This window comes from Cherax quadricarinatus, chromosome 2 (genome assembly GCF_038502225.1).
Source record: "Cherax quadricarinatus isolate ZL_2023a chromosome 2, ASM3850222v1, whole genome shotgun sequence".
Lineage (NCBI taxonomy): Eukaryota > Metazoa > Arthropoda > Malacostraca > Decapoda > Parastacidae > Cherax > Cherax quadricarinatus.
In genome coordinates, this window is record NC_091293.1 from 53,105,723 (window position 1) to 53,119,548 (window position 13,826).

At 37.8% G+C, this 13,826-nt stretch overlaps 1 protein-coding gene across 1 annotated transcript in view; it reads left to right on the forward strand.

The window, feature by feature from the left end:
* The window catches only part of LOC128684142 (ATP-dependent translocase ABCB1-like), a 214,921-nt gene that overhangs the window by 102,519 nt on the left and 98,576 nt on the right, over window positions 1–13,826 (forward strand). Inside the window, exons 11-17 of the mRNA XM_070089690.1 lie at window positions 416–593; window positions 1,075–1,247; window positions 2,378–2,581; window positions 6,282–6,452; window positions 11,061–11,253; window positions 11,524–11,735; window positions 12,015–12,179. Of these exons, the coding sequence (XP_069945791.1) occupies window positions 416–593; window positions 1,075–1,247; window positions 2,378–2,581; window positions 6,282–6,452; window positions 11,061–11,253; window positions 11,524–11,735; window positions 12,015–12,179 (1,296 nt within the window). The remainder of the gene's footprint in view (window positions 1–415; window positions 594–1,074; window positions 1,248–2,377; window positions 2,582–6,281; window positions 6,453–11,060; window positions 11,254–11,523; window positions 11,736–12,014; window positions 12,180–13,826) is intronic.

Genomic DNA, 13,826 nt, shown 5'->3' on the forward strand with positions numbered 1-13,826 from the left:
ATCTAAATGTCAGTAACTAATGTACTGAGGTAAAATGTATAACTGGCGTATGTATTGCACCTCAGAAACATAACTGCATCAATGACTGGAACTTTGGAAGTGAACCGATCATACTTCTATTGGAATCCAAGCTAAGTCGCGAAAGCACACCACTTAATATGGGCTACATGTATAGAAAACCAGCACAGAATCGAATCTGGGTCTTTTGATTGTGAGCCCAAGGACCGACTGAGTCACGAGTCACTGCACTTACAAATATGATTTGTTTGGATGGTAAATTGGTTCACAGTTCACATCAGGAGAGGTTTATTTTATAAATCATTGGTTATTCTGCCTTGATGTACCCGAGTTCTAAACTTCCCTAATTCACTAACTTCCAAAACTTCCCTAAACTCACATGTTTTTATGTTTGCAGGTGTTCTTCAGCGTGTTGATGGGAGCAGTAAACGTGGGTCAAGCAACGCTGTACATGGAGGCCTTTGGCATAGCTCGCGGGGCAGCAGCTACAATCTTCAGCATCGTGGAGAGGCAGTCAACTATCGACCCGAGCAGCCCTCATGGGGACCGTCCTCCTGACGTTAAAGGAACAATCGGTAAGTAATATTCATGGGGAAGTATAAATCATACAGCTTCTGAAGAATAGAATGCAATCTCGTTTAATCCGAGAAAGGGGTGAGTGGTGCCAGTTCCTTGGATCAAGAACATTTTACCAGCATCAAAGCTCTCCCCGCTGAAGCGCCTGAACTGTTAAAACACTGAAGTTCTGACTGTTTTATGTGAATACAAATCGAGCCTTGATGGATGTTCTCTATTATGAAAATTAAATAAAAATGGATATAAATTACTAGGACTTTGAAGCATGAGGAGCCATTAGAGTCAATTTTTTTATTTTTGAAAGCTGCTACAGTCTTAGAGATGAAATATGACTCAATGTTAGTCTTCCTAGATTCACCAGACTCGCAAACATTCCACAACATCGCCTCAAACGTCATAAATTCTGTTCTAATCCGTCTTCCCTTTTAATTTGTGCTCCACATTAACACTTCCCAGCAGTCTCTCATTCATCTTCGACAGAGTTTAAGGACGTGCACTTCAACTATCCCTCGAGGCCCGACGTGGAGATCCTGAATGGAGTGAGCCTGAGGGTTGACCCTGGACAGACGGTGGCACTGGTTGGAGCCTCAGGCTGTGGCAAGTCCACTTGTATCCAACTGGTGCAAAGATTTTACGACCCCATAAAAGGAAGCGTAAGGCTCTCTCGTCATTTGATACATTTTCTAGTTCACCTGTGCATGGGATGGGAATGGGAGGCAGTCGAGTTTAATCCAAGGAAGTGAGGGGGAGATCCAATTCTCTAGTCTAGAACAATAGGCCTCCACTGGGATCTAGACACCGCCTTTGAACGGAGTCGACGACTAACTCTCTTCCTTTGGTCGCTCCTAACACAAAGTAATCAGACACCGATTTTTCCGTTTTTTGTAAACTTATCAGATATAAAAATTGACGCTTGTCACAATTTTGTATTTCGTCTTTTACTATTGGAGTACTAGAACCTCATAAACTTTCATCTACTAATAAATGTGGAACTAACGATTCCTCTTAAAACACTTTCCAAGCAGAAGAAACGAAGATATTTATGATTGATATGATTTATATCGTACATTGTATTCTTTTGTAATAACAGTAAAGCGACTGGCTTCGTTACACATGGTGGTGCTGGTATAATCGTCAAGAAACAAGTGTCTCCTGACACATGCAGATGATTTACCTTCATTTATTCCTTCCGAGCTAGGCTTTTACACCCCATTAAAAAATTGGTTTTCTGCAGAATAGCGTATTCTAAAATGAGATGATACACTTACGGGAATCCTAAAGACTTCGTTGTACTTTAAATAATTTAATATGTGCTATTGCTAAGATGTTTGTTATTGTTGTTATATTTAAGATACAAATGTATTTATTCCTGAATTAAGAATAAGCTATAAAACATTTTGTGATTAGATTTGTGGCTATCTTTGAATCCTCATTTTTTAATAGAGAGAGAGAGAGAGAGAGAGAGAGAGAGAGAGAGAGAGAGAGAGAGAGAGAGAGAGAGAGAGAGAGAGAGAGAGAGAGAGAGGGTATCTCCAAATGAAAAAATATGTTGGCTAGCTGTCAGTCAGCAAATATGAAAATTGTATACGTGCTAGTGCATAACTTGAGTCCTCTGGCAGTGTAGAAACTGTTCTTGTTGCCATGTACTTGGGTAAACACTTTAACCATGTTGTGTTGTGCATAAGAAGTAACAATTAGAGAGAAAGAGAGAAAATGCAAAGAAGCATTAGCAATAAACAAAATTATCATTTATCTGGTCTTGAGGTGTTGAGTATGGACACAGGTGCTGCTGGACGGTCGGCCCCTCACTTCGCTGAACCTGGGTTGGCTTCGTGACCAGGTAGGCGTGGTGGGGCAAGAACCGGTGCTATTTGCTACCAGCATCGCCGACAACATCCGTTACGGCCGGCTGAGCGCCTCCATGCTGGAAGTGGAGCATGCAGCTCAGGAAGCCAACGCCCACGACTTTATCATGCAGTTTCCCCAGGTAGTATGTATGTATATATATGACTCACGAAATCGTAATGACACGATTGCAAACAAACCATACGACGGGAGGGGTTTGAACCCGCGGGTTCAAACCCCACCCGTGGTATGGTTTATGTATACACAGTTTGACCAAAGTAAGGGAAAGGGAGATTCCGGGCGAGTTCTTTGGGTATCGTTCACGTGCTGTGTTGGATGGAAAGCAGAACGCCGATACTTAGGGAAACACAAAGACAGTGGAGGAAGTCCATGTCAGACAATGTTTGTTTAAAGACGACTTCTTTTCAGTCAAAGACTTGAAAAAATTTCGTCTTGAACGAAACGTTGTCTAATGAAAAATTGATATGGTATGAAAGTTTTTGAATAACCACATTCTCTGTTTCTTGGAAATGCCAAGAAAAATCACGAAAATGCTTGGTTGGTTGGTTAGTTTCTTGAAAGGGTTTAAGACTATCGGCTACACTAGGAGTCATGTGGAACTTGTCCACCACAAGCAAGAATACTTAAAATCTCTAAAATACGGATTAAACCAGACTTTCGAATATTTACACTGGGAACGATACACCTCTCGGTGCATATAATCTTTTGAAATCGCTTGAATGGTTAATGGGGTACACGAAATCGCAATAAAAGGATTACTAGCAAGCCACAGAACGGATGGGACTCTAACCCATGGCAGTTGAATCCTGAAACTCGCAGGCCAGCGTGCTTAACTGCTGGACCACATGAACTAGTTAGTTGTGCCACCTAAACGGCTAGTTTATTGTGCATCCCATGCTCATCCTGTGAGTGGCAGTGCAAAAATCAATGATTATAGCGGTCACGGTGGGTCTTTATCAGTCCCCACTGAGCATTGTTATGTCACTAGAAAGAAATGTTAGTCATTTCATATTTTACAATTACGTCAGATAGTTAATGTACACAGTATAGTATGGAATACAATCTCAAAAATGTGATGTCTTATTTCCACTGAAAAAAATTATCATACTTGGGTTACAATCTCTTCTGTAACAACCGTTCTTTCATCTGGTCGATGCATAATGTGAATACAACCTTAAGATTTCAGGTATCTTATCATTAACAATTAGGTGCTTTGCCATATCCTGTAAGGTCTGTATGAAAGTGTCTCTGAAAGGTTGGATGTTTGGGCGTTCAAAAATAAAATGTTCCAGTGTATGACCTTGTCTCTGTCCATACACTTTACATTTTAAGCCATTGATATTTCCATACAAGTCGTACTACCAGAGATACTTATAGCCTCGCCTTAGTCTAACAGAGACAACATCTTGCAGCCTACTGACCTTGTTCCTTTCTCTACAGACATGTTTAACTTAACACATTTCTTTATAGTGGATAATGTATTTGCTAGCTCCTGTCTGTTCTGTTGTACCCTTAAGCTCGTTTGTTGGTTCCTTTCTGACAATGTTTCTTAAACTTCTGTTTAAAAAGCAAAAATTATACTCAACGTTCTTTTTATTTAATTCCTGTTTAACCGACCAGTGGTTAAACACTCAAATCAGCTAGTTTTAGGATTCGTCTGCAGTGGGTTCGAATTCCACTTGATCTGTGATTTGGTTATTGGGCTTAAAAGAATATCGACTACAGTTGGGTCATTAAGGTCGCAAGTGTCCTTTTCACTGCAAAAAAATGAATACTTTAATCACTTAAATAGGGACTAAAATAAACTCTTGAAAATATATTCGCTGATAATAATATACCTCTCGATGTATATATCCTGTGTGAAATCGCTGGAAATTTGTCTCTCACTGTGACCAAACTGCATAGTTTTTATTATATTTTTCTATTTGATATGCATATGAACTCTTAAGTGTAAATTTATTTTTCTGATCACTTTTTTAAGTGAGAAATTTATTTATTTATTTTTTAAATTTCAGCAAAGTTTCCCTAGAATATACAGACATAAGTTTGCTCAAAGATGGTTTTCTGTTATTATAACGCCCTTTAAAATTAATGAGGCTCCTCTATTTTAGTTTAGACTGTTAAATCTTTCCTAGGTTAGGTTGCGTTAGCTAACGTTAGGTCACATACAATAAGCAAATTAGGAAAAACAAGACATCACGTGATACGTCTGACAACGAAAAGACCGAGGAAAAATAGGTAACGTGGAATGGTTGACGTGTATATCATTCTTGGTGTGGACTGGTGTATCATTCTTGGTGTGAGAATGGACTGGTCTGTGTATTAGCCATGGTGTGAGAATAGACTGGTCTGTGTATCAGTCATCGTGTGAGAATGGACTGATATGTGTATCAGTCATGGTGTGAGAATGGACTGGTCTGTGTATCAGTCATGGTGTGAGAATGGACTGGTCTGTGTATCAGTCATGGTGTGAGAATGGACTGGTCTGTGTATCAGTCATGGTGTATGAATGGACTGGTCTGTGTATCAGCCATCGTGTGAGAATGGACTGGTTTGTGTATCATCCATGGTGTGAGAATGGACTGGTCTGTGTATCAGTCTTGGTGTGAGAATGGGCTGGTCTGTGTATCAGTCATGATGTGAGAATGGACTGGTCTGTGTATCAGTCATGGTGTGAGAATGGACTGGTCTGTGTATCAGTCATGGTGTATGAATGGACTGGTCTGTGTATCAGCCATCGTGTGAGAATGGACTGGTTTGTGTATCATCCATGGTGTGAGAATGGACTGGTCTGTGTATCAGTCTTGGTGTGAGAATGGGCTGGTCTGTGTATCAGTCATGGTGTGAGAATGGATTGGTGTATCATTCTTGGTGTGAGAATTGACTAGTCTATCAGTCACGGCGTGAGAATGGACTGGCATGTGTATCAGTCATGGTGTGAGAATGTACTGGTCTGTCTATCAGTCATGGTGTGAGAATGGACTGGTCTGTGTATCAGTCTTGGTGTGAGAATGGACTGGTCTGTGTATCAGTCATGGTGTGAGAATGGACAGGCCTGTCTATCAGTCATGGTGTGAGAATGGACTGGTCTGTGTATCAGTCTTGGTGTGAGAATGGACTGGTCTGTGTATCAGTCTTGGTGTGAGAATGGGCTGGTATGTGTATCAGCCATGGTACCAGTGAGAATGGACTGGTCTGTGTATCAGTCATGGTGTGAGAATGGACTGGTATGTGTACCAGTCTTGGTGTGAGAATGGACTGGTCTGTGTATCAGTCTTGGTGTGAGAATGGACTGGTATGTGTATCAGTCATGGTGTGAGAATGGACTGGTCTGTGTATCAGTCTTGGTGTGAGAATGGACTGGTCTGTGCATCAGTCTTGGTGTGAGAATGGACTGGTCTGTGTATCAGTCTTGGTGTGAGAATGGACTGGTCTGTGTATCAGTCTTGGTGTGAGAATGGACTGGTCTGTGTATCAGTCATGGTGTGAGAATGGACTGGTCTGTGTATCAGTCATGGTGTAAGAATGGACTGGTCTGTGTATCAGTCATGGTGTGAGAATGGACTGGTCTGTGTATCAGTCATGGTGTGAGAATGGACTGGTCTGTGTATCAGTTATGGTGTGAGAATGGACTGGTCTGTGTATCAGTCATGGTGTGAGAATGGACTGGTCTGTGTATCAGTCATGGTGTGAGAATGGACTGGTCTGTGTATCAGTCTTGGTGTGAGAATGGACTGGTATGTGTATGTTATTGTGATAGGAGATGCTAATAGGATGTAGTATTTACTTTTGAGTTAGCTTTTCGCTTTCTGTCTCTCCAGAAATACGAGACGCAGGTGGGAGAGCGTGGAGCCCAGATGTCTGGGGGTCAGAAACAGAGGATAGGCATTGCGCGAGCGCTGGTGCGACAGCCTCGCTTGCTACTGTTGGACGAGGCTACAGCTGCCCTTGATAACCACAGCGAGACGCTGGTGCAGCGAGCGCTGGATAAGGTCAGTGGACTAACCTACTTGATACTCATTTTACCACCATCATTTTCTTATGAGGTTCCCATCGCTAACTTCTTAACATTTCTTGTAAACTTTCAAATACTGTTTTCTTTATTTTTTGTTAGGTTAGGTGACGTTAGTGGTTTTTTTCATGTTAGGTTAGGTAAATTTAGGTTATACGTTCAGTTAGATTAGTTTTAGGTTAGTTTAGGTTTAGCTAGGTTTATTTATATAAACCTGATAAAATATATATATGATCACAAGCAAGAAAATAAAAAAAATGGACAACACAGGAGTTTACTTGTGTGGTGCGATCCTTGAGTGGTGGATAATAACGAGTTAAGGTGATGACGAATCAGGGTGATGACGGGTCAGGGTGATGACGGGTCAAGGGTGATGACGGGTCAGGGTGATGATGGGTCAGGGGTGATGGCGGGTCAGAGGTGATGACGGGTCAGAGGTGATGACGGGTCAGGGGTGATGACAGGTCTGAGTAATAATCGGTCAGGGCGATGGTGGGTCAGGGTAATGACGGGTGAGGGTGACGACGAGTCAGGGGGATGGCGGGTGAGGGTGATGATGGGTCAAGGTGATGACGGGTCAGGGTGATAATAGGTCACTATGATGATGAGTCAAGGTGCGAGCGAATGAAAGGCCGATCATTATCACATTATGTTACTTGATTAACTCCAGAAGAAACAGAAAAATACTTCTTTTTAAGCTTCCATCTTTGGAATCATTGTGATTTTATCTAGCATGGTATTGTGACTTATACTTACATAATATTGTGACTTATACTTACATAATATTGTGACTTATACTTACATAATATTGTGATATACTTACGTAATATTATGACTTATACTTACATAATATTGTGACTTATACTTACATAATATTGTGACTTATACTTACATAATATTGTGACTTATACTTACATAATATTGTGACTTATACTTACATAATATTGTGACTTATACTTACATAATATTGTGACTTATACTTACATAATATTGTGACTTATACTTACATAATATTGTGACTTATACTTACATAATATTGTGACTTATACTTACATAATATTGTGACTTATACTTACATAATATTGTGACTTATACTTACATAATATTGTGACTTATACTTACATAATATTGTGACTTATACTTACATAATATTGTGACTTATACTTACATAATATTGTGACTTATACTTACATAATATTGTGACTTATACTTACATAATATTGTGACTTATACTTACATAATATTGTGACTTATACTTACATAATATTGTGACTTATACTTACATAATATTGTGACTTATACTTACATAATATTGTGACTTATACTTACATAATATTGTGACTTATACTTACATAATATTGTGACTTATACTTACATAATATTGTGACTTATACTTACATAATATTGTGACTTATACTTACATAATATTGTGACTTATACTTACATAATATTGTGACTTATACTTACATAATATTGTGACTTATACTTACATAATATTGTGACTTATACTTACATAATATTGTGACTTATACTTACATAATATTGTGACTTATACTTACATAATATTGTGACTTATACTTACATAATATTGTGACTTATACTTACATAATATTATGACTTATACTTACATAATATTGTGACTTATACTTACATAATATTGTGACTTATACTTACATAATATTGTGACTTATACTTACATAATATTGTGACTTATACTTACATAATATTATGACTTATACTTACATAATATTGTGACTTATACTTACATAATATTGTGACTTATACTTACATAATATTGTGACTTATACTTACATAATATTATGACTTATACTTACATAATATTATGACTTATACTTACATAATATTGTGACTTATACTTACATAATATTGTGACTTATACTTACATAATATTGTGACTTATACTTACATAATATTGTGACTTATACTTACATAATATTGTGACTTATACTTACATAATATTGTGACTTATACTTACATAATATTATGACTTATACTTACATAATATTATGACTTATACTTACATAATATTATGACTTATACTTACATAATATTGTGACTTATACTTACATAATATTATGACTTATACTTACATAATATTGTGACTTATACTTACATAATATTGTGACTTATACTTACATAATATTATGACTTATACTTACATAATATTATGACTTATACTTACATAATATTGTGACTTATACTTACATAATATTATGACTTATACTTACATAATATTGTGACTTATACTTACATAATATTGTGACTTATACTTACATAATATTATGACTTATACTTACATAATATTGTGACTTATACTTACATAATATTGTGACTTATACTTACATAATATTGTGACTTATACATACATAATATTGTGACTTATACTTACATAACATTGTGATATACTTACATAATATTATGACTTATACTTGCATAATATTGTGACTTATACTTACATAATATTATGACTTATACTTACATAATATTGTGACTTATACTTACATAATATTATGACTTATACTTACATAATATTGTGACTTATACTTACATAACATTGTGACTTATACTTACATAATATTGTGACTTATACTTACATAATATTGTGATATACTTACGTAATATTATGACTTATACTTACATAATATTATGACTTATACTTACATAATATTGTGACTTATACTTACATAATATTGTGACTTACACTTACATAATATTGTGACTTATACTTACATAATATTGTGACTTATACTTACATAATATTGTGACTTATACTTACATAATATTGTGACTTATACTTACATAATATTGTGACTTATACTTACATAATATTGTGACTTATACTTACATAATATTGTGACTTATACTTACATAATATTGTGACTTATACTTACATAATATTGTGACTTATACTTACATAATATTGTGACTTATACTTACATAATATTGTGACTTTTACTTACATAGTATTGTGACTTATACTTACATAATATTGTGACTTATACTTACATAATATTGTGACTTTTACTTACATAGTATTGTGACTTATACTTACATAATGCTGTGACGTTTCCTTACATAATACAGCAGAAACTTCACATTTCAGAAGAAGGAATCACAGTACCATGGCTGGGACAATTTACAATTTTTCACACTAAGGAATGGAAAGTACAGACGTCATTTAGCCACATCTACGTTATTTTATGTATGTGTTTCTGTCTTGCAGAATGCTAAAAACGCGTTTCCTACAATTTTGAAAAAATTATCTGTTAATGATTCTGGATACTCAGATTTACCGTTTCTTATGTCACGTAACTTTTCTTGAAACTTTTCCTTTATTCAAAGATATTAACATGAATGTTATATATAAAATTCTAGGTGACGTTAAAAGGCTACCTGATCTGAATTCTACGGAATATGTATGATTACGTTTACCTGGAGCACCAGGTTAGGTTAGGTCAGGTTTGCCAGGAAACAGGACAAGTGTTTCCTGACGCGGGTCTTAGTTATATGATGACACGCCGCTGCAGCTCATGGTTATCTGACCGTGATCTTCCATTGGGTTACCGGTCCTCCGGTTTAAAAATTATTATAACCATTAGTATATGTGGAGCACCGGTATCATGTAGGTCACTTATAGGTGGGAAATAAGTAGGCTCCATCATCCGCTAGCTAACTGCAAGAATGACACAATAACTAATGGTAATTTCTAGGTGTATTATTAGTATCATATTCATGAGAAAGCGCTGGACCTGTAGGGTGCCGTACAACACCTAGGGTAAACCATACCACGGGCGGGATTTGAACCCGCGGTCAGAGAGTCTCTGACCGCGGGTTCAAATCTCACCCGTGGTATGGTTTGTTTGCAATCGTGTCATTACGATTTCGTGAGTCGAGTCAACATCTAGGGTACTGGAGAATATAAGGCTTGAATCAAGCAAGAGGAGGGTAGCTTCAGTGCCTTGGATCAAGAGAGCTTCACCAGCGCCTTTGCTCTCCCAACCACCTTCCCTTCTGCTTCCTTGAAGAGAAACATGAACAACATATTTTGTCCAAATTGTGTTTAACTTTACAGAGAAAATACTGAAAAAAAATCCAGGTTTACGATTAAAATAACACATATGTTTCCGAATGCTTTTTTTTTTATACATAAATAAATGTTCATCATATTTTCTTCAGTTAAAAACTTACGAAATGACTACATGCAAATGTATGAAAAGTGAAAAAAATGTTACAGTGAGGTTTTATAAAGCCAGTGTGAACATTTCGAATATAATCTGTTAAAGTTTTAAACAATGTTTACGGTATATATCACATTTGATAAGACTTGCTTTAATATGACTTACATAGTCTGGTTCATATATAAAGTGTTCCACTGATTTTCGTGTATAAACCACCTGCTGAAAATTTGCTATCTTTCCTAAGAAAGGAACCGATAAGTCACGAAAGGTCTTGGAATTTGTTTCTTTGTTCATCGTTGTTCAATTGCCCACAGAGGCACTCAGGCATACTAAACTTGGCAAATCTCCTTTAAATGCCAGCTGCAATTCTTGGGTTGTAATCGTCACAGGTCAGCCAGGGCCGCACCACCATCATCGTAGCTCACCGCCTCTCCACCATCAGGACGGCGGATAAGATAGTGGCCTTCGATAAAGGCAGAGTGGTAGAGGAAGGCACCCACGAGGACCTCATGTTACAGCGGGGTCTCTACTACAAGCTGGTGACAGCCCAACTCTCACCTGGGGATCTGAACACTCAAACAGGTAAGTGAATAGTTAATCCGGTTTAAAGCCTATTGCCAGCTAGAGTCCTTAAGGGAGGAACTCACCTGTACACAAACTTCATGAATTCCTTTAATCAATCACACAGGATTGTGTTAACTTGATCTTGTGAACTTCGCTTAAAAAATGATTGTTTTGACAAATCTTTTAGCATGTTACCGAAGAATACCAAATACAGAGAGGAAAAAAAAACAGTAAATCGAAAAAATGCTCACTGATCCACCCTGACCTAAGTCATCCCCTCTTACACAGGCTCTCATGAAACCCCGGGTACCAGACCCAGGGAGGAGTTGGAAACTATGATTTCAGTGGCGGAGATCACCCAGGAGATTATACAGGAGCTGGCTGCCAAGGCTCCCTCCTCCAGGTGTCCAAGTGTTAGGAGCTCTTTTCGTAGACGCTGTCCTCCTTCGTCCAAGTTCGATGTTTCTGCACACTCCAAGCACACGGTTTCTACAGACGAAGTGAGTCCTGTCACTGAGACTGACTGGTGCAGACTTCTGTGATAGCGTGAGACATTGTTTTACTGAAATTTCTTTTTCTGCATCTACATTCACTTGTTTTGTGTCTATTATTATCATTATTTATTATTATTATTATTATTATTATTATTATTATTATTATTATTATTATTATTATTATTATTATTATATATTTTTATTTTTATTAATATATTCAATGAAAATGCTAACGCCCCGTACTTATCATTCAGCATTTTCAATATTTCACCATTACTGTCTCAGACATTCCAGGAGGTGGAGGAGGACGAGGACAGACAGGTCACTCTGTATAAGATCCTTATGATGAACCTTCCAGAGTGGCCATACATCCTGCTGGGCGTCATCTGCTCGGCAATGATGGGCGCCACCACCCCTATCTTCGCTATCCTCTTTGGGGAAGTGTTAGGGGTAGGTTTGGAGGAAGGAAATGAATAATATTATTATTACATTTTTGTGAAGCAGTAAATCCGTGAGGGGTCATTTAACGCATGCAGTGATGGAAGCTGTGTAGGCTCGGTCCTTCCTTCGCTAATCACAGGATAGATACGCTACTCCCGCAACCCGTTTCATCCATTCCGGGAAAAGAAGATGGTTGCTGAAGTGTATTCTGGGTGGGACGAGATGTGTAAAATGGTGCTGGTAAGAAGTCATTGGGCTGTATTTGCAGTATGTCTTGGGGGTAACTAATTTCGAAGCCGATCCCTATTTAAAATATACTTCCACCTTCCAATATGGAATTTACGACAGTCTATCATTGTTTACTGCTAGATAAACAGGGGGTTATAAGTTTAAGGAAATACCCACAGGAGTTAACCTGGGTTCTTTGATTGTGAGTCTTAGGCCCGACTGAGTCATGAGTCACTGTACTTCTTGCAAATTTGGTTTATTTGGTTGGTAAATACGTTCACGGGGGTGCAGGATGAAATCATATGAATAATCGAAATTGTTAAAAAAATAAATATTTTCATTAAGGGGAGTTTAAGAACAGATTAGTTTTCGAAAATAATTTTGTGCAAATATTATGCAAATCATCAAGAAAATAAACCATACCACGGGTGGGAATAGAACCCGCGGTCAGAGAGTCTCAAAACTCCAGACCGTCGCGTTAGCCATGGTATGGTTTGTCTGCAATCGTGTCATTTCGTGAGTCATCAAGAAAATAACTGGTATAGGCTCGATCTTTGTTTGCTAATAGCTGCCCTGCCTGTGATCATTCAGACTGCTGGTGATATTCCTGTTATTAACACAGTGTGGTTTATAGGAAATCTCTCAGACTTGGCACTCAGTGTGGTGCGGCATTTGACACAATATGTAATTCTCGACGCTTGTTTTTCCTACAGTTATTTGAGCAGTTATGTACTGATACCATGTCAAAAATATCATACAAAACTTTAAGTTATCGACATGTAGACGTTCTTAGCTGATTATTTTTTGCAGTATCATGCTAGATAATTCGCATGTACAAGAGAAAGGCATCCCAGCTTCAGATAACCCCAGCTTCCTCTAACATTCCCTGAGGTAAGCATGAGGCCCAGAAGCTTTAATTCAAAACCCTCCTTAATGGGCCTGGGGCCTGTAGCTCAATACCATCAAAAGTCCTAAGAGCGGTAGCTCAACACCCTCAAGAAATTCAGAAAGTGTAGTTCGATACCATTAATTAGTCCGGAAACTGTAGGTCAACACCTTTAAACGATTTTGGAACTAGAAATGAACCGTCTGATACACAAGTGATGTTCGAGATATAGGAGACAGGAGCGTGCGATACATAGCCTTTAGTAAATCAGGAGCTGGACCTGAATACCAAAAGAGATATCAGACCAAAAATCTGGCGTTCAACCTCAGTAAATACAGATAGATAAGTATTGGGGCCAGGAATTGTAGCTCGCCACCTTCAACAGACGTAGAAGCTGGAGGTCAACCTGGACCTCTTAGTGCACTGACCTACAGCTCCTTGGCTTCATGAATGAGTTAAGCTACAGCTTCCGAACCTGCTGAGGAAGTCGAGCTAAAACTATTGGGTCGATTTAAGCATTTGAGATACAACTTCTGGGCTTT